This window comes from Lepus europaeus, chromosome 22, assembly GCF_033115175.1.
Source record: "Lepus europaeus isolate LE1 chromosome 22, mLepTim1.pri, whole genome shotgun sequence".
Classification (NCBI taxonomy): domain Eukaryota; kingdom Metazoa; phylum Chordata; class Mammalia; order Lagomorpha; family Leporidae; genus Lepus; species Lepus europaeus.
In genome coordinates this window covers 13,143,506-13,171,145 of record NC_084848.1, presented here as the reverse complement: position 1 = coordinate 13,171,145, position 27,640 = coordinate 13,143,506, and the positions used below count along the sequence as shown (strand labels likewise).

The window sequence follows — 27,640 nt, the reverse complement described above, 5'->3', positions numbered from 1 at the left end:
AGACCACAATGCTTGAGATAATTAGCTCAGATCCCCTTTGGTTTTCTAAAATCACATGTAATGTATACTCTGTTCCTGTGAAAAACACTGTATAGGCACTAAAAATATAAAACTGATCAATAATTTACCAGAAAATTTTACCTGGCATCCTATAAAAGAGTCTTTTCCCACTTCCATCATTTGTCTGTAAATATCTACTGTCTGAGGACCAGTCCATATGAGTAATCAAACTAAGTGATCCAACACATTCACCAACTTTTTTATAACGCTGAGCAACTCCATAGATATCAACTGAGCTGTCATTGCATCCAACAGCAAGGTAAGTTCCATCTGGTGAATATTTTAATTCATGAATTGCCTCCTTTCTGTCTTTAACATGTACAACTTCTGTCATATCTCTGTTGAAAAGAAAAAAATGACATTATATAAACAATGTAATAAAAGAATTTTGTTTTCAACTGTGTCTACAATGACTGTGAGGCTATATCAAGTGTTTATGAAAATAAACACTACGAAATAAATGTAAATGAGACAAGTAGTACCAGTTGAGGAACAACAGAAATTTATGACAACAATATATGCTAGGAATAGAAAAAAATTCTGTATTTCAGCTCCTAAATTATTGTTATTTTTTAAAGACTTATTTATTTTGAAAGAGAGAGAGGGAGAGAGAGATCTTCCATCTACTGGTTCACTCCCCAGATGGCCTCAATGGCCAGCTCTGGGTCAGGCCAAAGCCAGGAGCCTCTGGATCTCTCACATGGGTACGGGGGCCCAAACTCTGGGTCTTCCTCTGCTGCTTTTCTCAGGCCATTAGCAGGCACCTGGATGGAAGTAGAGCAGTCAGGATGTGAATCAGCACCTGTATAACATGCTGGCATTGCAGTGAAAGCTTTACTCGCTAGGCTGTACCACCAGCCCCTTAAATTATTTATTTTTAAGTACTTAACAGACCCGTACTAAATTTCTGGTGTCATGAAACAAAGGAAATAAAGTCACAGATTTTGGAATGAAAAAGTTTTCTGTAAATAATGAATTTATTAAAAATGCCCAATTATAAACATAATTTACAAACTTCTGTAATGAGCCAAATGTGCAAAATTACTTTATAAATAAAAGTGGAATTGATTTATACTACTTCAATAATACTACTGAATATATATTTTTATACAGCTACTACAAGTTATTTTTATTTCAAATTCTTTGACATTTTTATAATATAACAAAAATCTTTGCCTAGGGACCGTTTCAAGGTGAAGTTAAACATTTTTTCAATGATGCCTTATTTTGGGGTTTCCAAAACAATAAGGGCACTGATAAGTCATAAAAACAGATAAAGACTTAATTTTTTTTATCTTTTATTTAATGAATATAAATTTCCAAAGTACAGCTTATGGATTACAATGGCTTCCCCCCCATAACTTCCCTCCCACCCACAACCCTCCCCTTTCCCGCTCGCTCTCCCCTTCCATTCACATCAAGATTCATTTTTAATTCTCTGATAAAGACTTAATTTAACAACACAGTGATTCCAAAGCTGTGGAGCACTGGAAAGAGAAGGAAAGTGGACAAGGAGGAGGAAATGGGAATTCCTATTTCTTTTTTTTTTTTTTAAGGATTTATTTATTTATTTATTTGAAAGGCAGAGTTAGAGAGAGATAGAGAGAGGGAGAGATAGAGAAAGAGACAGAAACTTCTCCCATTCACTGGTTCACTCCCCAAATGGCTGCAATGCCCAGGGCTGGGCTAGACTAAAGCCAGGAGCTTCCTCTGGTCTCCCACATGGGTGCAGGAACCCAAGCACTTGAGCCAACCTCTGCTGCTCTCCCAGCCACGTTAGCAGGGAGCTAGATCAGAAGTAGAGTGGCCAGGACCTCAAACTAATGCTCACATGGGATGCCTACATCTCAGGTGGTGGCTTTGTCCCATCATACCACATCACAATGCCAGCCTCAACAATTCTTATTTCTTTTTTTCAGATTTTATTTATTTTACTTGAAAGTCACAGTTACACAGAGAGAAGGAGAGGCAGAGAGGAGGAGAGGCAGAGGGAGAGGGAGAGGGAGGGAGAGAGGGAGAGGGAGGGAGAGGGAGAGAGAGGGAGAGAGGGAGGGAGAGGGGGAGGGGGAGGGAGAGAGGGGGAGACAGAGAGACAGAGAGAGAGAGGTATGTGCAGGGGCCCAAGTGGGCAATCTTCTTCTGCCTTCCCAGGCCATAGCAGAGAGCTGGATTGGAAGTAGAGCAGCCAGTACTCGAACCGGTGCCCGTATAGGATGCCAGCACTGCAGGCGGCGGCTTTACCTGCTATGCCACAGCGTCAGCCCCAACAATTCTTATTTCTAATTAGTGCCAAGGACTTTTCTACATATAAATGGAACACCTGAAATGTTCCAAGCAGATAATTTCCCCAAAAATGAAGTTTAAAAATTAATGTTTCTCAACTTTTTAAGTTTCTAAATGGACAATTTAGAGCAATCAACTTCATATTTCTTTCAGTAATAATAAGTGCTTATCTGTTTTAGGCCTGGGAGATGCAAATTTAAACTCACCTTCTTTTCTGAGAAATGGATGTAAAGTAATTACGACAAAATGTGATGATTGCTCAAAAGGACAATAGGGGACTCTACAGGAAATATTGAAAGAAGGGTTAAAACTACTGGCAGGAAGGGGCCAAGGAAGGGTGATATCTGATTTAAGCATAAAACCTAAGGAGCTGGCTAAGTCTAAAGGAGGAGGGAATGTTTTCCAGGAGGAAGACACAGCAAGAGTAAAGGTGTGGAGGCAAGCAAGGCAGCACACCTGAAGATACAAGGGTAAGCAGGTAGAGACTGGGTTAAAGAGATAAGCTGAGTACAAGCTGTGAGGGATCTGATATGTTGCCAAGGACTTCGGACTTTACCATGGTAGTAATTATGTAATGGAAAAGATGAAAACCAGTCCCATAACTAAAAAAGGCATCCCAGCAAATAAAGAAAAAAAAAAAAAACAGCATACATGAATGAATGTTCAGCAATTCACCAAACCATCCCTTCTGCCTGGACTGAACTTCCCAGCTCCTTTGCAGTCATTTGGCCACGTGCCTCAGATCTAACCAAAGATAAGGGAGGAGACACTGTGAGCCATTCCCAAGCCATGCTGTTTAAGGAAACAGGCACATTCCCTCTCCTGTTGGCTAGAGGTAATTATGGAGTCTAGGGAGAGATAAAACTACAACGATATAAAAGGATCCTGGATTTCTGAGTGACTTGAGAAAGGACAGTCACTTGACTTCTGCTACAGGTATGAAAATTAATCTTAAGTTGTATCTGAGCCACCATACAGCTGGGGGCCTACTATGGTATACAGCATTATCCTAACAAACACAACATTAAACATAGAAAAGGAGCCCAGACTATAAAATTTAAAGCTTCCACATTTTAGCTTCATAATATATTTTTCACTTTATTTGAAAGGCAGAGAGACAGATCTATCCACTGGTTCACTCCCCAAATGCCTGTGACAGCAGGGCTGGAACAGTTTGAAACCAGGAACCAGGAACTCCATACAGTTTCCCACATGGGTGGTAGGAACCCAAGTACTTGGGCCGTCACTGCTGCCTTCCAGGGTTTGCATTAGCAGGAAGATGGAACAGAAGCAAAACCTGGCCCCAAAGCAGACATTCTGATAGGTCATGAGGCATCCCAAGTGGCATTTGGCCCCGTACTTTCATTTTTAAACTTTCCTGGTCAACATTACTTTTGCCTTAGATTCTGCAAGTTGTAAGAGTCTTCTTCCTATGCCTAGACTCACAAAGCTACTTCTGCTTTTCTCAGGGACTCTTTCAAGTTATAATTAAACCTGGGCAACTTATTTCCTTTTGTCTCACATCCCATCCATTTATTCATCCACATCTCTATGGAGCAAGACTTAAGAAAGCACTTAAAGCAGTACTTCACACTTCTACTCTTTAAGCCTCCTTTAGTAATGATATCAACATCTTCACAAACCTTAAATAAAATGCTTCTGGAAAAATCGTCAAGTTCTCTTGGTATTTTTAACAGTATTCTTGTTCTAGAGATTTAACTGTTCTCAATTAATGACACAAAAATCTCAGGTTTCTGTCAGAATAATGCCTGACCACCAACATACACAAAAATAGAAAACAGTGAAGGAGACATATTCTGGCTGATTAACTGGTTTTATAGCATGAACTATGTTCCACGGCAACCAATTATGAACTATGTGACTACCAGTTCTCATGCAGTTGTTTCTCTGACAAATGTAAAGGAAAAGTGAAAACTGGTTAAAAATTCTGAATCAAATCTGTGAACCTTATCAGTGAATGCTATAGCTTATTTAAGCAGCAGAGGGAGGCCAAAGCTTGGGAATACTCACAGACCAACAGTTTGTAATCTATTACAGAGTAATGGTACAGCACTGACCAAAGACCACTTTTGTCTTTTCATACAATTAAAAATAAATAAGGTATTTGTGTGTATCCATGATTTTTTTCCACATCAAAGGATTTTTTTAAACTGCTCTTCCACCCAAGAGCACTGCTAAAATGTGCTCAGTATGCCCTTACTGACCAGAGAATCATTTTTAGCTGACAGAGTCTGGGGAAACACACCAAAGAAAATGGAATAGATATCACTGATGTTGAAACTTTATCCCAAGGAATGAATGGGACTTAGCTCAGCACAAGATAGAAACCAGGAGGCATAGGACCCACGTTTCACAACAGATAAGAGTATACAAAGGGCGAACGTCAAGAAAAAGTGTTCAAGTTCAGCTTCAGAGCTCATGCAGTTATACTAACACGAGCAAGTGGACTTCAGAGTCAGTTCAGTCTGGTGAGGGAGGCTGAGAGAAAACCATGAAAGGCTTCCTGTCTGATTAAGATTTTTGGCCTTAAGTGACTAGTTTAAGCTATGGCAGGATATAACAATCAGATTACTGATATTGTTCCATGGTGAAAAAAGAAATTGAAATAATACAATGGTAGGACCAAAACCAATTAAGTTTCTGTAGATGGTGACTGCTCAGACTTCAGAAAGGAGTGAACTGATTTAAAACATGTATTAGTGGGGCCGGAGCTGTGACATAGTAGGTAAAGCTTACCTGCAGTGCCGGCATCCCATATGGGCGCCAGTTCAAGTCCTGGCTATTCTACTTCCAATCCAGCTCTCTGCTATGACCCGGTAGGGCAGTGGAAGATGGTCCAAGTCCTTGAGCCCCTGCACCCACGTGGGAACCCAGAGGAAGCTCCTGGGAGTAAACCAGCAGATAGAAGACCTCTTTCCCCACCCCCTCTCTCTCTTTCTCTCTGCCTCTCGATAAATAAATCTTAAAAAATAAAAATAATAAAACATATCAGTAACATATGTAGTCTATACCATAACAGTATGCAATATGTATAAGATACTATAATTTTCATGTTGTAGATAAAAATCAAAATGCTCCTTAAAAATTCCTCATCAGATGTGCTGACAGAAGATGGTGGGTTGGGGGACAGAGGTATGAAGGAGAACTCTGAGGTGTCTGCATAAGAATATGGACAATGGTGCCATTGGCTGGTACACAACCCACAGACAGCAGATCAGAAGTGCAGTTTGGACATGCCGAGTTGGAGATGCCTTGGAGACATCCACGTGTCAGGTAGGTGATAGGATGTGCACAGCTGGAGTCTAGAGGAGAGAGCACTACTGGAGCCGTGCATCTGCAGACATTAGGCTACCAGAGGTAACTGAAGCCAGTGGCAGGATGAGAAAATGTAGGGAGAAAATATAAGGTAAAAAAGAGCAGAATCCCTACATCTGAGCTATGAGAAACTCTAATATTTCTAGCTGGACAAAAGATAATTAGTGCATGAGGAAAATGGGGTAAGAGAAGTAGGCTGAAACAGAATTAAAACCTAAAAACCAGGGGAGAGTGTTTTGAGAAGCTGTAAGTGATTAACAGGGTCAATGTCTGAGAACCATGTTAAAGAAGAACAGAAAAACGTCTGCAAACTTTAATGACATAGAGTACCATTATTGAGGATTTTTCACTGTAAAGTGAAATGGGATATTAAGTTAATTTTAAAAAAAAGATAGACAGTAAATTCTGACAGTTCTTTGAAAAACTTCCTGTGACACCGAGGAAGGTGGAAAGGTGTTATAACAAGAGAGTCTTAGTTTCAAGGTAGGAAATTTGAATAGGTCATATTGAGCATGTTTTAGCAGTGCTCTTGGATGGGAAGGCAGTAAAAGAAGTCCTTTGATGTGAAAAAATCATGGATACACATGAAGACTTACTTAAAAAAATTTTTTTAATTGTATGAAAAGACAAAAGTTACTTTTTTAAAGTCTAGAGGCAACTTTTTGAACTTATTCCCAAGAAGTGGAGAAGACAAAATATAACAAATTTGGAAAAAAATGTAAATAAATGTATAATTTATTAGGGAAATACTATCACAATTTTTTCTCAGTGTTGATGTAACACAGTAGCTAGATGGTCAAGTGCTCTGAAGCAAAGGGCTAGGCAGTGGTTAAATCTAAAATGATAATTTTAATGTATTTACCACTAAGTCTACCTCATACTTTGTAGGAAATCTTATTACAACCTCAGCATAACTTATTAGCCATGCTTATGAAGCTCTTCCACTATTAGAAAGTCTTCCAAAAAAAAAAAAAGTCTTCCTCTGAAATATTCATCAGAATGAATAAATGCATCTTGGGTCTGGTGTTCATAACATGATAGAGTGCACTAAAGTCAAAATCCCATACATATAAGTTATACTTATCTTCTATCTAAAAATATCTTCAAGTTTTCATTTGACTCCACATGACTTTAATTTTTTTTAATTTTTAAAATTATTATTTTTTTTGACAGGCAGAGTGGACAGTGAGAGAGAGAGACAGAGAGAAAGGTCTTCCTTTTTGCCGTTGGTTCACCCTCCAATGGCCGCCGTGGCTGGTGCGCTGCGGCCAGCGCACCGCGCTGATCCGATGGCAGGAGCCAGGTGCTTATCCTGGTCTCTCATGGGGTGCAGGGCCCAAGCACTTGGGCCATCCTCCACTGCACTCCCTGGCCACAGAAGAGAGCTGGCCTGGAAGAGGGGCAACCGGGACAGAATCCGGTGCCCTGACCGGGACTAGAACCCGGTGTGCCGGCGCCGCAAGGCGGAGGATTAGCCTAGTAAGCCGCGGCGCTGGCCCACATGACTTTTTTTTAGTATAAACTCGTGGGGAGATAAGAACTTTCTAGCACAAGTCCTCTTATAAAAACATTAACACGTATACATGCATGAGAATACAGTCATAAGAGCTAAGGAAGTCAGATACACACACACACATACACACACACATATATATATATACACACCATATATATATCAAACCCTCACACTGCATATAATACATACAATTTTAGGGGCGTCAATTATACCTTAATGGAGTAGGGGGCATAAATTAAAAGTGGGTTGGTTAACAATAATTAAATTGCTAACTTTTTTTGTATTACCAAGAATTGCTTTAGGAAGATATTGTGGCTTTGCCACATACCATCTTATATTCTAAAAATCAGCACTTTAGATTCTAAAGCATTCTACATTCCTTAACCATAACATAACCCTTCCTTGTTCGGATGATACTTTAGTACTGCTGCTTTAATGAATCCTGCTTTAGCACATGGAGAACACAAATAAAACAAGAAGAAATAGTGACCAAACAAGTCCAGAGGGATTAAGAATATGCACTGTGTGAATTAGAATGTTGTGGTTAACCTACAAGGGCATTTAATAGCCAGAAAAATCATTCCAATGATCCTATTTGCAATGGTAGATTTACTTGCTAAAATACAACCTTATTAGAAATAAGAACTTATTCATCCAGTTTACTACACACAATAATTGAAAGGGCAAGTAATTGTATAAAAGTAATAACAAATACTTTTGAAATGCATATCAATTATTAAATAGTTTTTTTAAGATTTATTTATTTACTTGAGAGACAGAATTAGAGAGCAAGAAGGGACAGAGAGAAAGATCTTCCATCTGCTGGTTCAGTCCTCAAATGGCTGCAATGGCTGGAGCTGGGCCGATACAAAGCCAGGAGTCAGGAGCTGCTTCTGGGTCTCCCACATGGGTATAGGGGCCCAAGGATTTGTGCCATCTTCTATTGCTTTCCCAGGAGATCAGCAAGGAACTGGGTCAGAAGTGGAACAGCCAGAACTCAAGCCGGTGCCCATATGGGATACTGGTACTGCAGGCAGATGCTTAACCTACTATGCCACAGCGCCAGCCCCTTATAGTTGTTTAAAATGTATCTGAAGTTCTTGTAAAACTTTTGGTGCCAGCATGGTAGTAGTGGGGTAAGGCCACTGCCTGCCACACCAGCATCCACATGGGCGCCATTTCAAGTTCCAGCTGCTCTTTTTTTTTTTTTTTTTTAAAGATTTATTTTATTTATTTGAAAGACAGAATTACAGAGAGAAGTAGAGACTGAGAGAGAGGTCAGTCTTCCATCCACTGGTTCACTCCCCAGATGGCCGCAACGCTGGAGCTGCGCCGATCCGAAGCCAGGAGCTTCTTCTGGGTCTCCCACGTGGGTGCAGGGGCCCAAGTACTCGGGCCATCTTCTACTGCTTTCCCAGGCCATAGCAGAGAGTTGGATCAGAAGAGGAGCAGCCTGGACTAGAACCGGTACCCATGTGGGATGCCAGTGCTTCAGACTAGGTCCTTAACCCACTGTGCCACAGTGCCAGCCCCATCTACTTCTGATCCAGCTCCCTGCTAACAACCTGGGAAAAGCAGCGGAAGATGGCCCCTGTACCCACGTGGGAGACCCAAATGAAGCTACTGCTCCTGGCTTTGGCCTGGCCTAGCGCTGGCTATTGCAACCATTTATCTGAGGAGTAAGCCGGCAGAGGGAGGAACTCTCTCATCTCTCCCTCCCTCTCTCTGTAACTCTGCCTTTTGAATAAATAAATAAATAAATAAATCTTAAAAGAAAAAACTACTGTAGGTTAGCATTTCAATTCCAATACTTCCAGTTCTTACAGACAGGAAAGATGAAGTTGATCACAAATATTAACTGTTATTCATAGACATATCCAACAAATGTCCTTATTTATACTTTCTAAAATGTAAAACTAGCAGGGGCAGGCATTTGGTATGATGGTTGAAATGCCACTTGGGGATGCCCGCACCCCAGGTCTGCATGCTTGGGTTCAGATCCCAGTTCCAGTTCTAATTCCAGCTTCTAGCTAATACACACCCTATGGAGAAAATGATGGTTGGGTCTAAGAGCCAGAAGGGGTTCCACATTCCTGGCTTTGACTTAGGATGGTCCTGACTGTTGTGGCCATTTGGGGAGTGACCTAGATGATTTAAGACCTCTCTTTCTGGCCGGCGCCGTGGCTTAACAGGCTAATCCTCCCCCTTGTGGCGCCAGCACACCGGGTTCTTTTTTTTTTTTTTTGACAGGCAGAGTGGACAGTGAGAGAGAGACAGAGAGAAAGGTCTTCCTTTTTGCCGTTGGTTCACCCTCCAATGGCCGCCGCGGTAGCGCGCTGCGGCCGGCGCACCGCGCTGTTCCGATGGCAGGAGCCAGGTGCTTCTCCTGGTCTCCCATGGGGTGCAGGGCCCAAACACTTGGGCCATCCTCCACTGCACTCCCTGGCCACAGCAGAGAGCTGGCCTGGAAGAGGGGCAACCGGGACAGGATCGGTGCCCCGACCGGGACTAGAACCCGGTGTGCCGGCGCCGCAAGGCGGAGGATTAGCCTGTTGAGCCACGGCGCCGGCCCGGGTTCTAGTCCCGGTTGGGGTGCTGGATTCTATCCCAGTTGCCCCTCTTCCAGGCCAGCTCTCTGCTATGGCCCGGGAAGGCAGTGGAGGATGCTCCAAGTGCTTGGGCCCTGCACCTGCATGGGAGACCAGGAGAAGCACCTGGCTCCTGATCAGCACGATGCGCTGGCCGCAGCGGCCATTGGAGGGTGAACCAGCGGCAAAAAGGAAGACCCTTCCCTCTGTCTGTCTCTCTCTCACTATCCACTCTGTCAAAAAAAAAAAAAAAAAAAAAAAAAAACTCTCTTTCTGTCTCTGTTTCTCTGCCTTTCAAAAAACTAAAAAGCAGCCTCTGAAGAAATTAAATAACAAATGAAAAGAATCAAGAATGGATGCTCAATCTTAATTATGGTCACCACTATATTCCTAAAGCTGTACCTATGAAATTTGTATTCATCAAATAAAAGCTTTCTTTAAAAAAATAAATGTTAACTATTAAGCTCTCTCTCTATATATATACATATATATAATTATGATCACAGAAATTCTAGTCAATAACCAAATCAGTGTCAAAATTATAATAGTACTGAGCCTATCAAGGAAGTCTCAGAGTCTTTCAATTTAAGATGATTTTTTTGCATGAAGAAACAAGGCAGTGTCACATATCTATAGGACTCTGGGGGGGAAGCTTTAATATTTAAATTTTACATAGTTAAAATTGAGGTTTAAAAAACTAGTTTAAAAATTCCATTTATATGAGGTACGTGGAACAGTCAAACTATCTTTCATAGATACACAAATAGAACATTCGTGGCTAGGGGCTAGAGGACTGTGAATGGGGACTTATTGTTTAACATGCACAGCATTTCAGTTTGGAAGATGAAAAAGTTTTGGAGTTGGATGGTGGTGATAATTGCACAACATGGGTGTACTTAATACTGTTAAATTATACATTTTAAAATGGGTGAAACAGTAAATTCTATATGTGTATTTTATAACAATAAAATATTAAATAGTAAAATCTCAGTATATCTCATTGTCAAAACTGTCCTTGCATTGTCAAATTTGTCAAAATTGGCTTTGCATTGGCCCAGCTTCAGCTGTTGCGGCCTCTTGGGGAGTGAACCAACAGGTAGAACTGTAACTCTGTAACTCTGCCTTTCAAATAAATACATTTTTTATAGGGAAACAGTAGCACTGTACAGTGAAAGACCAAAGCAAAACAGGAAAAAAGGAGTTCATTCAGCTCATGGACTATTCCACCCATGAAGTTAGGAGGTAACAAGCCTGCACAGCAGTTCAGTGGTGAGAATGGAAGGAAGGAGATTAATGGGAGCTATTTAGGAAACACACTCTTGAGAACTCTTAATTAACTAGACACGGGAGGCAAAAAAGAAACATCAATTAATGGTTTCTGGATTAGGCAAGTGGGTGTAGGATCCACCATTCACTGAGCTACAACAGAAAGATTTCTTAAACACTTATCCTTGGGAACATGTGCAGATCTACAGATTAGAAAAAAAAAGATTTATCTATTTATTTGAAAGGCAGAGTTATATAGAGAGAAAGGGAAGGGAGAAACAGATATTCCATCTGCTGGTTTACTTCAAAAATAACCACAACAGCCAGGGCTGGGCCAGGCCAAAGCCAAGAGCCAAGAGCTTCTTCCAGGTCTCCCACATGTGTGGCAGAAGCCCAAGCACTTGGTCCATCTTTCACTGGTTTCCCAGACCATTAGCAGGGAACTGGATCAGAAGTGGAGCAGCCAGGAGAGGAACTGGAGCCCTTATGGGATGCTAGCATTGCAGCCAGTGGCTTAATTTGCTACACAGAAACACCGGCCCCCCAGGGCAGATTTTTTTTAAATGTCTGCCTGTAATTCAAATTAATGTATCTACCTATAATTCAACATTGCTTTAACAAATTTCTTTAAACTTTTCTAATTATCCAAAAAAAGAAAGAGATACAGGCATTACCTTTTCCCTCAAGCATAAAGGTACAAAAACAATAAACCATTCATCCATTTTTAATAGCCTCAGGGTTGTTCAATGGCAGAGGATCATTACTGAAAATCACTACTACTAAGGAAAGGAAGCTGGAACCCAATTTTATAGCTCAAAATTTTACCCATTAACCTGCTAAGCATTCTTAATCCACTAAACCAGGTTTTTTGAGTTTAATTTTCTGGAAAAGCATTTATATTTAGTGAAACTAATATCTAACACACATACATATAAATCAGAGGGAGAGAGAAAAGGATAAGTGGGTAAAAAATGAGTTACATATTCTACCTTACACATAGGAAATTACCAACTGTTTCTATTTCTATGTTGATACCATACCTTACTCTAAGTACAGTGAATGAGCCATCCTTCATTCCAAGAGCAAGATGGATTCCATCTACATTTACAGCTGCACAACGAATTGGTTCTTCCATATTACACCTTGCTATTAATGCATGATCTACTAGGCTCCAAATCCTATAACATTTAATTTAAAAAATAAAAAAGAATAGTTAACTGGTGCATACTTTAAGAAATTATGACAGACTATGAACAGATTTTAGTAGAAAAAATAGTTAAGATAAATTTAAATTTAAATATTTTATTTATTTGAAAGGCAGAGTGACAGAGAGAAAGACTGAGGAATAGCCAAAGGGAGAAAAGGAGGGAAGAGAGATCTTCCATCTGCTGGTTCACTCCCCAAATGGTACAACAGTTGGGGCTGGACCACATAGAATCCAGGAGTCAGGAATTCCATCTGGGTCTCCCACGTGGGTACCATGGACACAAGTACTTGAGCCATCATCCACTGCTTCCCAGGCACATTAGCAGAGAGCAGGACAGGAAGTGGACCAGCTAGAACACAAATTGGTACACTAATACAGAATGTAGGTATTCAAGTGGTGGTTTAACCCACTTTGCCACAACTCCTGCTGCTAGATATTTTAAATGACCTTCCTTGTGATAACAAATGCTTACCTATGAAAATATGAATACTGTTCAAGCTTAAAATGGCAGATTGATAGAATCTTTTGTTTTCAAAACAATATAATGACATTGATTTCACTCATTTTAGGTAGATTCCCTTTCCAAAAAGGAAATTAGCATGTGTATAGTCTTTAAATTCATGTAGTCCTTTCAGTTTACACATAATATGTGACACTCAAAACTAATCAAATTTGGAATCTGTTCCAGACTGCAATGCTAGAAATCTGTGAGAAAAAGATAACCAGAAAATATCCACTGCTTGAAAATGAAGCATTATACTTTCAAATAACCTAAAGGACAAAGACAAAATCCTAATGAAAGTAAGTCATAGCAAAACTGCCTCACATAAAAATTTGTTGAATATAGCTGAAATTAAGAATTTTTAGGAATTTTAAATGCATATATTATACTGAACACTACAATTTAATGAATAGGCATCTACCTCACGTGGTTAGAAAAGACCAACGAAACAAAGATTTTTTTTTTTGTCAAGACCATAGGTGAAAATTTTTAAAGTTATTGCATTGGCTCAACTGCAAGTCATGAATTCCTGAGCAAACTCTCAGAAGTAATCCAGGAGCAGAAGCTTTAACAAATCAAATGAGAAAACTCATCATTAATTACCAAAGAGAGCGGATTTGGTTTCCATGGAGTGCTACTCACTTTTTATTTCTGAACTTGAAAAAAATAATCCAATGAGAAAAAAAGAAAAACATGTATATATCTTGTCTCTGTACATACTTTGTTTTTTTAAATAAGGAAAAAAGTACTTTTTAATTCAATAAAAGTAAACCTGAAGTTTTATATTTTTTTGAGAAAATTAACTTTGAAGAAGAACTCAATAATGGTATGTCTTTTGTGAGCACTTAGACATTACTATAGCTTATGAGACATAGAAAATATCCTCCACTTAACATATTAAAACGAGGCATATCTTTGTGAACAAGTTTTACTATTAACTCTCACAATCCAACTTTTTGAGGACAGAAGTCCTGCATGGGTAGTGCAGAGTGACTCCTGTTGTTAATTTAACAATTAACACTCTTATATACGACATCAGTGATCGCTCGAGGCTCTTGACATGAGCTGCCAAGGATATGGAATCCACAAACTCCTTCAATATTTAGACAAGGCCATATGTGAAGTGGAAGTTCTCTCTTCCCTTCAGAGAAAAATACATCCTTCACAAATTAGATTTTAACGTTTTTATAGCAGTGTTCTTTTTTACAGATCACTTTTAAAAGTTTAATGGAAAAATGAATTTTGTATATTGATTTCATAGCCAGGAAATGTACATATTCTCTTTTCAATGCCAATGATGTAACTGTGTTTTCTTACATATATAATTATATCATCTGCAAATGACAGTTGTTTCTTTCCAACCCTCCTCTCTTCCTCCATATATCTGCATCTTTTGGTCTTACTGTGTTCAGAGAATGCTACTTTGGAGCTGAAGAGAATGCCCAAAGTGAGCATCATTTCCTCATTTCGAAGGAAAGCTTCTAGAGTTTGAACATTAAATGCTATACTCACTGAAGACTTTCTATGCTCTGCCAGAGGGGTTAGCAAACCATGGCCTGTCAGTCTAACCAGGCCTACTGCTTCTTTTTGTATAGTCTGAGACCTAAGAATGGTTTTTACATTCCTTAATGGTTGAACAAAAACTCAAATTTCAGTGTCTATAAATAAAATCGTATAGGAACAGCAAATTTGTGTGCTTATGTATTACCTCTGAATCACTCCAGAGATGGTACAAGAGATCACACATGACACATCATTTTGCACTGATTCTCAGTGCACTACCAAGTGTAGTGACACAGTTATAACCTGACAGAATGTCCTGTGTTATGTGTCTTACTACATGGTGACATTTTATTACTTATTACCAATGCAAACCCATTATGTTGACACAGAAGAAAACTAGGAAAGCAAACTTACAATGCTACATTTTTAAGGCATAGCAGAGAACAAATTATACTGTTATTGAATGGATGGCAAAGCATTGTATCTATTGTGCAATGACACTATAGCTGTGGTCAAATACAAATACACATTAACATCGCTGTTCATCACAGTATTTCCAACCACAGGAAAGCAATGATCAAAAAATTAGAATATTTAAGACAGAACATTTCATCACAGAATTTCTTCATATATCAAAACACAAAAATGATACTGCAACAAAAGTAAATTTCTGAGTGACTCATTTGCTAACCAAGCCAACGAGAGCTATTTATTAATGGCAAATTAACTCAATCATCCTGGATTGCAGCAACTGTGGAAATTTGTCCAAGTAGACATAAGACAATTAGCCTTTCAGTGAGAACAGTTGCTCCAAGAGCTGAGATTATTGGGAACACCACCAATTATAAATTAAAAAACAAATAATTTGAGTGATTTTTTTTGAATCTTGATAAGTGAACAGATGCTGCTGTGTTACTCAGTTGTTTACTTGAGGGGTCCAGCTAAGTTTGAAGTGACTGAAGAAGTTGTCTCCATGAAGCCTGTGTAGAACATGTTCCATTAGCTGCTGCATGTACACTTCCTGCTGCTCCATGATCTTTCTTCTTTCTATAGATCCTCCACTGCAAAATTCCCTCCAACTGTCCCCTAGGAACACAGTTCCTCCCCTGTTCTTCTAGTATCTCCGTCAGGTTGAAATCAGCACGTCTTTTCTCTATTCAGCCATCTTGGAGGTATCTAAGTCTTCTATACCATTCCATCTTTTCATACATTCAGGAACTCCTTAGACACATTTATTTGGTTGTTTGATGGTATCCCATAAAACCTGAACACTGTTTTTGGTTTTTCTAATTTTTTTTCTTGAGATATTTCCAAAGATTTGTCTTCTAGCTCATCTATTTTTTTTTTTTTTGACAGGCAGAGTGAACAGTGAGGGAGAGAGACAGAGAGAAAGGTCTTCCTTTGCCGTTGGCTCACCCTCCAGTGGCCGCCTCAGCTGGCGCGCTGCGGCCGGCGCACCACGCTGATCCGAAGCCAGGAGCCATGTGCTTCTCCTGGTCTCCCATGGAGTGCAGCACCCAAGCACTTGGGCCATCCTCCGCTGCACTCCCGGACCACAGTAGAGAGCTGGCCTGGAAGAGGGGCAACTGGGACAGAATCCGGTGCCCTGACCGGGACTAGAACCTGGTTTGCCGGCGCCACTAGGCGGAGGATTAGCCTATTGAGCTGTGGCGCGGACTGCTCATCTATTCTTTCTTGTCTCACTGAATTTGTTTTTAGGACTTTCCATTGCATTTTTAATCTGACATACTGAAGTCTTCATTTCTAATATTTTATTTAATATCTATCTCCAGGTAGATTTTTGGCTATGTCATGTATGGATTTCTTTAGCTCATATATTTGTTATTTTGTGTTTTTGAGTAATCTTATGATCATTCTTTTGGATTATCAGGCACTTCATCAATCTCTTCATCTTCACATTCTAATATTGAAGTGTTGTATTCCTTTTGGGAGTTCCATTATCTATCTTGTTCATGTTTTTTTAAAAAATATTTATTTGAAAGGCAGAGTTGTAGACAGAGACAGGGAGAGAGGGGGGGGAGGGAAGGAAGGAGAGAGAGAGAGAGAGAGAGAAAGTCGGTCTTCCATCCAGCGCTTCATTTCCTCAAATGGCTGCAGCAGCCAGAGCTGGGCTGATGCGAAGCCAAGAGCCAGGAGCTTCTTCCAGTTCTTCCACGTGGGTGAAGGGGCCCAAGGACTTGGGTCATCTTCTATTGCTTTCCCAGGCCATAGCAGAGAACTGGATCAGAAGTGGAGCATATGGGATGCTGGCACTGCAGAAGGCGACTTTATCTGCTACACCACAGCACCAGCCCCTCATGTTTCTTTTATTTCTACAATTATTTTTATGCATCTGTGAAAACACTTGTTGGTTTCTCCTCTGAGAGCTTTGCTCCTTGATGAGCTTCTATGGTTTAATGGAATGCCTGCGCCTTCAGTGAATATCCTGAGGTGCGTGTTGGGTGGGGCTAGGAAGCTTGGCCAGTGCTTAAGGGTATAGCAAGAATCCAGAATGACACCCAAGTTGAGTGTGGTAGATCTCCTCTATCATCAGCAGAGGGTAGGGTCTGATTGTACCTGTGTTTCACAGCTCCAGTCCCTCTCTGCCAAGGTGAATCAAGTGGCCAGGATGAGTCCACAGTGCCAGTGCACTCCACCCACTCAGGTATATAACTGCACAAAGAAGCCATATGCTCCTTAGTTGAGTGTGGAGCCCTCCATGATGATCCTCCCCAGCACTCAGAGAATTCTGAGCTTCTGGAGAGGGATCTAGTAACTGCCCAAAGACCAGCAACACCCCACACCCTATCACACAGTCACAGGGAGCAGGGCATCCACTTGTTGCCCTGTGAACCTCTCTGTCCACGGAGAGAGCCACCCCATTCCTGGAGCCAGTCACTAGCCCAACAGAGGTCAGTCAGTACTTTGCCTTGGCAAGCTGAGTCTGGCACCTTGGTGGAGAGAAGGTGAATAATGTGCTCCATATTCATGGAACTAAGTGGGTACCCTGCCCCTGCCAACTCTTCAGGCTGAACTAAAAGTCAGTGGGGACCACGCATTTAAACCTCCAACAAAATCCACCAGTGGCACACTTACTGCAGCAGCCCCCACTCGCCTTATTAAGATGGTGCTTCCTCCCTGCTGGTCACTGGGTGCTTTGGTGGGGTTAGGGGAGAAAAGCAATGTGTCTTCCCTTCACAGGGTTAGCTGGGTTGCTGACAGTGTTTCAGGCCAGGTTCAAGGTCAGTGGGAACCATGAGGTTCTCCCTCAGATATCACCAGCGGTGTGCTGGCTGCTGCAGGCCAATTGCCTTCCCCTTACTTGATTTTCTTTTTAAACTCAAAGCTGAGACTGAAATGTTTATGAACCAAACAACTGCCCTTAACCACTATTAAACACTAAACAGCCTTGGAAATTGGCTTTTACTACAGACTTGATATTGTTTTTTAATGAATCCAACCCACAATTAAAAAGCAAAAGTAGCACTTTTATGTGAAACTGACACTACAGTAATTTGGGCAATTAATGCTATTTGAATAACATTAAGCTACTTTATACATTTCCTGTGCTACCAAAATTTACAATAAAAAAATGAGATTGCCATTCCCATATAAACCTGCAATGGTTGCGGCGGTGGTTCTTTTTCTTTTTTGTTGCTGTTGTATAATGTGTAGTTCTAGCTGTTTATGTTGATTCACTGTTCTTTGGTGGGCCCTAGATTTTGTCTGTCTCTTGGGTCGCTAAGGAAAACCATAAACAAAGTTCAAGTTTACTCTAGGGAAAATGTCCTCTTGGGGCAAAAGCGTCTTTGGTCCACTGATGTTCCTGTATTCCTCTTTCATAAATTGACTGGACAGCTCCTTACTATCTTGCTAGTACTTTGACGCCCTTAAAGTGATTTACATTTTAAGCAGCATTTTTATTTGTTTTCATTGGAAGAATTCTTTTCAAAGAAATTGTCCACCAATAAAAGAAACAGAAGCTGGAGCAATACTTTTTAAAGAAACAATTGTCCTTTTTTCAGCAGCTATGCTGTAGCTGGTAATAGCAATTCCACAATAAGAAGATAGTTCCTAGCAAAGCATATGGAAAAAGTACAGCCCTCACAAGTTCCCATATAGACACAGAGCTGTGGCATCTTCCATCTCCATGAAATAGACTGGCACAAAGACAATAAATGGAGCAAATGGTATGACTGATTAGCATCCCATAAAAATGGCATTTGCCTGGAAAGAAATAAATTGGATCTCACCTGACTCATTAGAGATTAAGAGTTAAACATAAAAAATTAAATCATTAATTACTGGAAGAAAATATTGGAAAATGTTAAATTAATTTGGGGGAATATTTCCTTATGATACAAAACTCAGAAGCCGTAAGTGAAAATATTGACCTATTCAACTATATAAAACAACAAAAATTTATGCATGGCAAAAGCAGCCTAAACAAATTAAAAAAAAAAAAAGAGCAAGTAATAAACTAGTGAAATTATGTGTAACTTACATAACAAAGGATTAATATATATAATATGTAAAAAGTTGCTAAAAATAAGGGAGAAAAAGATTGAAAAAAATGGCAAGAAATGTAATGTGGGCAGTTCATGCAAGAGATTCTAGGTAACCAACTAATTTTTTTTTCTTTTTTTCTTTTTTGACAGGCAGAGTTAGACAGAGAGAGAGAGAGAGAGACAGAGACAGAGAAAGGTCTTCCTTTTTCCGTTGGTTCACCCCCGCAAGTGGCCGATATGGCAGGTGCGCTGCAGTCGGCTGTGCCGATCCGAAGCCAAGAGCCAGGTGCTTCCTCCTGGTTTCCCATGTGGCTGCAGGGCCCAAGGACCCAGGCCATCCTACACTGCACTCCTGGGCCACAGCAGAGAGCTGGACTAGAAGAGGAGCAACTGGGACAGAATCCGGCGCCCCGACCGGGACTAGAACCCGGGGTGCCGGCGCCGCAGGCAGAGGATTAGCCTAGTGAGCCACGGCGCCGGCCCCAACTAATTATTTTTAATATGAGAAAGAATTAAGTAATTTTCTGTCTTGCCTGTAAAAACTGTACTCAGGATTAAACAGTTGAAGAGAAATTCTCTTTATAGAAATATTATGGCTGCCAAATGAATACTGAATGATAAAATTAGAATATCAAAATTTGAAACTCTTAATAGGCCTAAGGCACGCATTCTCAACATGGGCAATCCTGTCCCCAAAAGTTCCTGGGGTGAAAACTCATAAATACTACAATGGTGTGTGTTCCTCTAAAGGGCAATGCACAGAACAGATACACAGTTGTCTGTGGTGTTAAAACTTCACAGAGAAAGTGCACATGAGAAGAAATTGTCTAAAAAGTCTCATTAGGAAAGGGCAATGGAAAAGTTGCAATACACTGATTAGATGACAATACAAATGATTGCTAATATAAAAAAAGGAAAATTACACACTATATACCATCAAACAGATACACATTAGCACCTAGGAAATACCTTTGATAAAAAGTGATAATCACACCTCATCAAATCTCTAGATGTAATTACCAGTTTATAAAATAAAGGAGAATACCAAATGTGTTAAAATATAAAATATACTATGGGTATTCAATTAGCCAAATCTAGAATGCGGGCAACTCTATAGTGTGAAGAAGACCCAGCTTTGCCAAAAAAATAAACTATAAGAAGGAAAAAAGGAAAGGAAGGGAGCTATAGAATGCAAGGAATTCGGCCGGCGCCGTGGCTTAACAGGCTAATCCTCCGCCTTGCGGTGCCAGCACACCAGGCTCTAATCCCAGTTGGGGCGCCGGATTCTATCCCGGTTGCCCCTCTTCCAGGCCAGCTCTCTGCTATGGCCCGGGAAGGCAGTGGAGGATGGCCCAAGTCCTTGGGCCCTGCACCCGTATGGGAGACCAGGAGAAGCACCTGGCTCCTGGCTTCGGATCAGCGAGATGTGCTGGCCGCAGCGGCCATTGGAGGGTGAACCAACAGCAAAAAGGAAGACCTTTCTCTCTGTCTCTCTCTCTCACTATCCACTCTGCCTGTCAAAAAAAAAAAAATTAAAAAAAAAAAAAGAATGCAAGGAATTCAAAGTCACATTAACAATTGTAATATTAGACCTGACTGGGATTCTAATTCTACACAATCAAAAATATTTGTGCAATAATCAGAGATCCCTATACTGAATAGATATTAAAGGAATTTTGTATGATGACAGTACTGTGGTGATATTTAGAGTTATCTTTTAAAGACACAAACTGAAGTACCTTCATTTCAGTAAACAATGAACCACATATACCATGGTTACCCAGTGAGGTTTTAGCTGTCTTAATTTATACAAATACATTCTTTGACACTGGTACAACAATGAAATTGCCTAAGGATGCATTTCTCAGAAGCTATTTGTTTGTTAAGCAATGCACAATTGTATTTATTGATGATATGGGGAAAAAATGGCAAATGACAAATTGAAAAAAAAAATCTCAACTTATATACCATTAGCTAGTAGTTCTCAAACCTAGCAAACACTGTAGTCATTTGAAAGGCTTGTTCAATCACAAATACAGAATTTCTGACATTAGGTCCTGAAAAAGGTCTGAGAATTTGCATTTCCTACAGGTTGCTACATAATGCTGGTGTTGCTAGTCCAAGAATGACACTTTTAGAATCACTGTCATAGATAAGGAGCAAATTACTTTAATATGTAGACAGTATTATTCATTCTATTCTAAATCAAATAGAGAAAAAAACAAATACACTAATAGAAAAGGGCTTGAACAAATTAGAACAAAGGAAACAAAAATGTCCTCTAAACAAACAAACAAACAAAACATACACAACAACCCTCAATGTTTTGCTCCCAAAATATGAGATTTTTTCACCTTTTGCAGTAGTAACTAATACTGACAAGGACATAAGGAAACAGGCAATATCATATATTGATGATAGGAGTATAATTGCTGCCTCTGTGTAAGGCATTATCTATAAAAATGTTAAGGGGCTAATGCTGTGGCATAGTAGGGGTGAGCCTCCACCTGCAGTGCTGGCATCCCATATGGGTGCCAGTTCAAGTCTCGGCTGCTCCTGTTCTGATCCAACTCTCTGCTAATGGCCTGGGCAAACAATAAAGATGGCCCAAGTCCTTGGGCTCCTGCACCATGTGGGAGACCCAGAAGAAGCTCCTGGCTCCTGGCTTCAGATCAGCTCAGCTCCAGCTGTTGCAACCTTTTGGGGAGTGGACCAGCAGATGGAAGACCTTTCTGTCTCTCCCTTTTACTCTACCTCTCAAATAAATAAAATCTTTAAAAAAAATTTTAATAGCATATAATCTTGGAACAGTGCCAAAATTTTACCCCATATTTATATTTACACATATACAATCATACACATACATCCATCATACACATTATACATCATACACATATGTATAATGATGAACCTTACATGCAACATATTTATTAAATACACAAAAATGGAAGGACCCAAATTTCCGTCATTAAGATTAGTTGAATGTATTACAGTATATCCAAGCAGTGAAATATCATGTTTGTTAAAAAGGGAGAGGAAGCTCTATATGTTCTAATATCTAATATCATATTTCAACAGAAACAAACTCTTATTAATAGTTGTTAATTACATTAATTTAAGTACCTATTAGTTATGTCTACTTCCTTTTTTTTAGCTTTCATTTAGTAAATATAAATATCCAAAGTACAGCTTTTGGATTACAGTGGCTTTTTCCCCCCTATAACAACCCTCCCATCTCCCGCTCCCTCTCACATCCCATTATGTTCACTTCTTATATCATAATCTATAAAACTGAAATCCAGGTATTTAAGCTTTCTTTATGTTTACCTAGGGGTAAACTCTAGCCGATGAATTTTAAATTTGCTTACCTGACCGAACGATCATCACTTCCAGTCACAGCCAAAGGTTTAGTAGGATGGACAGCAAGTGCCCAGAGCTCCCCTTCACAGTGCCCTTGCATAATTAGGAAAGGTTTATTTCTTTCATGTACCACAATTTCAAAAATTTCACTGTCCTGTGTTCCAACTAGAATGTTGTCACCTCGCCAACAAACACTCCTCACCGACAAACCTAGTAAAAATGAGTTGAATTCAATATCGATGCTGTAATAATACAAGGCCAATCTACCCAAACAGTAATTTCTGTACTTTTCATTTCTAACACAGATGAAGTCTTTCACTCACACTCTTTTCTTCATTGTTCATATTGTTTTCTATGTGGAATGACAATTCCCTATTTTTGTATACCCAGACTTCTTGTTAGACAACTCCAGCCATTTTCAGACTAGTTCCTCAAAGTCTTATTAACACTTACAGACTGCATTATTCAATAAGGAGAATCTCCTTTACAAAATACTATATTATTTTTCTCTTGTAATAATCTAACTTTTCGGTTGTCTATATTTCATTTCTTTGCTCATAAAATCATTGAGAATTTCACTTTTTTCTGCATAGTCCACAATTCATTTTGTAACCTTAAATCACTTTTTTTCTGTTTTCTCCTCTGTATAACAGTTATATAAAGATACTGTGTACCTCTGAGTACTTGTGAATATCAAACAAGAAAAAAATCAGATTACTTTGTAAACTTTAAAGTCTAATATGCTCAGCAAACCTAAAGAAAATCGAATAACAGCATTCACATGCTTATTATGCTCCAGACATCCTTCTAACCATTTTACATATCTTAACTCATCTGACCCCATGAGATACTTATTTTTATTATCAATTTACTGATGAGGCTAAATAACTAGCCAAAGATCGCATATCTCATATGTGACAGGAATACAGTTTAATCACAGACCTGGGTAACTTCAGTCTTACTCTTGTCATACAATAACACAGAAGTGAATATGTTGATTTTTAGAGCAAATGACCATTTCATTATATTAACTCTTTTTAAAATATCACAAATATCCCCTAATAGCTGACAAACTTGGTTGAAGGAAAAACATATCTACGAGTATTTGAATCAGCCTGAACAAAAGTTCCCTTAACACCCACCATACTTTATTTACAAAATTTACTTGCCAGCTATATTCAGCATTCTAATAAGATAATTTCAAAATGCGAAGTTATGAAGATGCCTGCCACATCTCTCTGTAGAGCCCATTATAACAGGCATTAGACATAAGAACCTTTGTCACAACGGTGAATCTAACTCTGTAGATAAAATATTTCTTCAATAATAGGATTTCAATTGATTTGTATATAGGATGAAGAGGCAAATGTAAATCTTCCTTATAATTACTGAAAGAAACATACAATCTTTTGTACATTGAGACTTTCCCTGGTAATGAGACATTTGTTTTGTTATTACCTTTGTATCCCTGGTCTGTTTCCCTGAGATCAATCACAGTAATTGGTTTAAAAGTTAAATCCCAAAGACGAATACAGCCATCTCTGCCACCAGTAGCAAAGCCTTCCTCACAAGCATTCATGCTAAAAATGCCTGCCTAGGAAAGGAAATAAATATTTTAACAATATTTGTGTTTTAAAAATATCTACTATATGCAGGTATAAACTCATTTAATGATATTTTATGACACAGGAATAAACAAATACATCAAAGGGCCAGTGTGGCACAGTGGGTTAAGCCTCTACTTTCAATGCCACATCCCATATCAGAGCTGGTTTGCAGCCCAGGAACTCTGTTTCTGATGTAGCTTCCTGTTAATTCACCTGGGAAAGCAGCAGAAGATGGCCCAAGTGTTTGGGCCCTGCTATCCAGTGAGAGACCTGGATGGAGTTCCAGGCTCCTGGCTTTGGCCTGGGCCAGCCATGAGGCCATTTAGGGAGTAAACCAGCAGATGGAAGATCCATTTCCCCCTCTCATTCATTCATTCACTCTTACTCTCACTCTGCCTTTCAAATAAATAAATAAATCATTTTTTAAAAAAGAATACTACGTGCAGATAGAAACTCATCTAATAATTTTTTATAATACTGGAATAAACAAATACATCAGAAAATACAAAAGAAAATCTAGAAAGAAATCCAAATGGACTTAATACATAACCAGGGTGATATTTAGTCATGAGGACATAAAAGAAAAAAAATTTATAAATTATATAAAAATGTATTAAAGATGGATGGACTTAAATTTCCAAATGTAGAAAATTAAATTAAGATGTGATTTTAAATAAGTCAGAATAACACATAGGTTGTCCTGTGACACCAGCATCCCATATAGATGCCAGTGAGTCCAGCTGCCCTGCATCTGACCCAGCTCCCTGCTAATGTGCAGCAGAAGACAGCCCAAGTTCTTTGGTCCTTGTCTCTCAAGTGGGAGACCCAAATGGGACTCCAGGTTCCTAGTTACAGCCATTTGGGGAGTGAACGAGCAGATGGAAGATGTCTCCCTCTCCCTCTCAAATATTTGCCCAATATTTGTCAAAAGATTTGTATACCTAATATACAATGAATAAAGAAACAACAACCACAAGGAATTAATAGAAATTAATAGAAAACGAATCTGGGGCGCGCTGTGGCATAGTGGGTAAAGCCGCTGCCTGCCGTGCTGGAATCCCATATGGGCGTCAGTTCATGCCCTGGCTGCTCCACTTCCAATCCAGCTCTGCTATAGCCTGGGAAAGCAGTATAAGATGGTCCAAGTCCTTGGGCTCCTGCACCCGTGTGGGAGACCCGGAAGAAGCTCCTGGCTCTTGGCTTCAGATCGGCACAGCTCCAGCTGTTGCAGCCAATTGGTGAGTGAACCAGCAGATGGAAAACCTCTTTCTCTCTGCCTCTCCTTCTCTCTGTGTTAACTCTTCCTAATAAATAAATAAATCTTTTTAAAAAATGAATTTATTATCAATAGATACATGAAATCTCACAAATAGGAAAATCTCACAAATTATAGACAAAGTTCAAATAAGAAGATAAAATTTCTCACCCAAAGATAAGCAAAAATGTACAATACTGGTCAATTTTGAGCTGATAAAAATGATGAGAAAAATAGTACTTTTATATACTCAAGGTGAGAATGTAAATTATCACATTTTTGTGGGAAAAAATTTGGTATTTTTGGCTTTCAGATATTTACTTAAGGCAAGTTTTGTTACCAAGGATATTAATGCAAACAATGTGGCAGCTCTGTGCTGTCTAGCCAGCTCCATTTGCTTTGTGAAGGGTGATCAAGGCCAGAATACTAAAAAAAAAATAAAAATAAAAAAACCCAAAACCCTAAAGTATTAATAAGATACCTTTTTTCTGATTTGATACTTATGTTTATGAAAGTACAAAAATGAAATCCTTTTATCACTCAATCAATGCGTTAATTTTTTCTAGAGCTGTACCCAAATTTCCCACTGATAAATTAGCCTCAAGAGCACTAGTTCTACTGTGGTTATTAATCCATAGTATTTTTAATATTATTTTCTTAACGATTTATTTACTTATTTGAAAGGCAAGTTACAGAGAAGTAGAGGCAGAGAGAGGAAGAGACTACTTCCATCAGCTGGTTCGCTCCCCAGATGGCTACAATGGCCAGAGCTGTGTCAATCCAAAGTCAGCAGCCAGGAGCTTCTCCCGGGTCTCCCACATGCGTGCAGGGGCCCAAGGACTTGGGCCATCTTCTATTGCTTCCCAGGCCATAGTAGAGAGCTGGATTGGAAGAGTAGCAGCCATGTCTTGAACTGGTACCCATATGGGATGCCGGCACTACAGACTGCGGCTTTACCCACTAAGCCACAGCACTGGCCCCCTAACCCATAATACTTATAAGTTGAAGTCAACAACTAGTGGTTTTCAACTCTAGTCTAATTCACCATGCTAATAAAATTAACAAGATACTAAATATATCAATTTAATAAAAATCCATGTCAAATATATGTGTCTTTATTGAGATGTAAAAAATAGACACTTCAATTAGATATATATCCCATGCAACTGAACTCATTAAAAATGGTATGCTATGTTATGTAGGCTAATGTTCAAAGACAAGAAGTAGTTAACATCTAAAAGTGTCTGAAATAACTGAAATATACTTACAGTATGGGCTCCTTGTATTGTTCGTATAAGATTGATTCCTTTCCAAACATATATATCTCCATTGAGTGCACCAGAATATGTCAATTCATCCCTTGCACAGGCTAGGCACAATATTGTCTGAAGGTCACCAGTCTTACCAAAGACACCTCGTTTTGGGGTCAGAGCATTTCCACATAAACTCCAGAACTAAAAGGTACATAGTATAATCAAATTAATAAAGAGTGCTTATAAATTAAACAGTTTGATTCTATGTAAGAGCAGCAGACTAGAATTATCCAAGAAAATCCCTTATGATATAATAGAATGCAATGCTCACAGCCTCATCCTAGTGTTATTAAAAGCTATGTTATAGCAAATAAATCACTGGTTTCAATCCTAATCTCTAAGATTAAGCGGGTGGAACTAGATCATTTTTAAAACACACTATTTTCTTCTGAGGTTCCTGAAAAAACTACATAAAACTTAGGTTTAAAAGGTTGGGAACAGGATATCAATGGAAATATAAATAAGAAACAAATTTAGTATTGAATCTCTGGTGGAAATAGTTCTGGTTGCTAGTTTCAAAGCCAAGCGACTCCTTTTCTTATAGAGATTAAAATATGATAGATACTTATTTGGAATGATTTGTTTATTGTTGGGAGAAGAAAGGGAAGTCAAACATGAATCATAACCAGGGATTTAGCTGGGTCCCAGTATATTTTCATTATTTGCATAAAAAGAAATAGGAAAGAGCAGAGATGTACACATGAAACAGTTGTGTATGACAAAATTAGGCCAAGAGAATAAATTCAACTTCACAGTAAGTAAAATGCCATTTAAAAAGTTTATATTTACATTTTAAAACTTCAAGCCTTAAAGAACTAAAAATTATATTAGCCATTAAAATAACTAAGCAGATTTAATGAATGAGCCTTTAGTGTTTTTTAAGCTTAAAAGCGTCATGATTTCTGTGGAGAACAGCTGGGTCTCTTCCTTTCAGGAGGCCCCATCTGAATCTGTTTTCTCCCTCTCGATCAGTGGTTCTCAGCCTCAGCTTCACATCAGAAACACGTGGGAAAATTATAAATAGGATACGATGCCTGGGCCCCTAACTAAGATAGACTGGGACAAAATCTGAGGAGAATGAAGCCCAGGTTTCCAAATACTTTTGATGCTCAGCAAGAGTTGAGAACCACTGTTCTACAACCCAGATCAATACACATTAGGACAGATTTCAATACAGAAAAGATTATATGTGCACACATACATATGTTTTTCAATACACTAACCATTAGATGTTTAAGTTTTTAAGAATTTGGAATGTGGCAGCTAGTTACTACAGAATTGAATTTTAAATTTTATTTAACTTTAATTCATATGTAAATAGCTAAATGTAGTTACA

At 39.2% G+C, this 27,640-nt stretch overlaps 1 protein-coding gene across 11 annotated transcripts in view; it reads right to left on the bottom strand.

The window, feature by feature from the left end:
• The window catches only part of EML5 (EMAP like 5), a 171,413-nt gene that overhangs the window by 100,682 nt on the left and 43,091 nt on the right, over positions 1–27,640 (bottom strand). For 9 of the 11 annotated variants that reach the window (XM_062181691.1, XM_062181692.1, XM_062181694.1 and 6 more), the window contains exons 5-9: positions 26,260–26,445; positions 23,588–23,723; positions 22,138–22,339; positions 12,090–12,227; positions 142–398 (exon numbers count right to left, since the gene is read on the bottom strand). In XM_062181691.1, the coding sequence (XP_062037675.1) occupies positions 142–398; positions 12,090–12,227; positions 22,138–22,339; positions 23,588–23,723; positions 26,260–26,445 (919 nt within the window). Of the gene's footprint in view, positions 1–141; positions 399–12,089; positions 12,228–22,137; positions 22,340–23,587; positions 23,724–26,259; positions 26,446–27,640 lie in introns of those variants that run through there. The other 2 variants (XM_062181699.1, XM_062181695.1) reach the window with 2 other exon arrangements.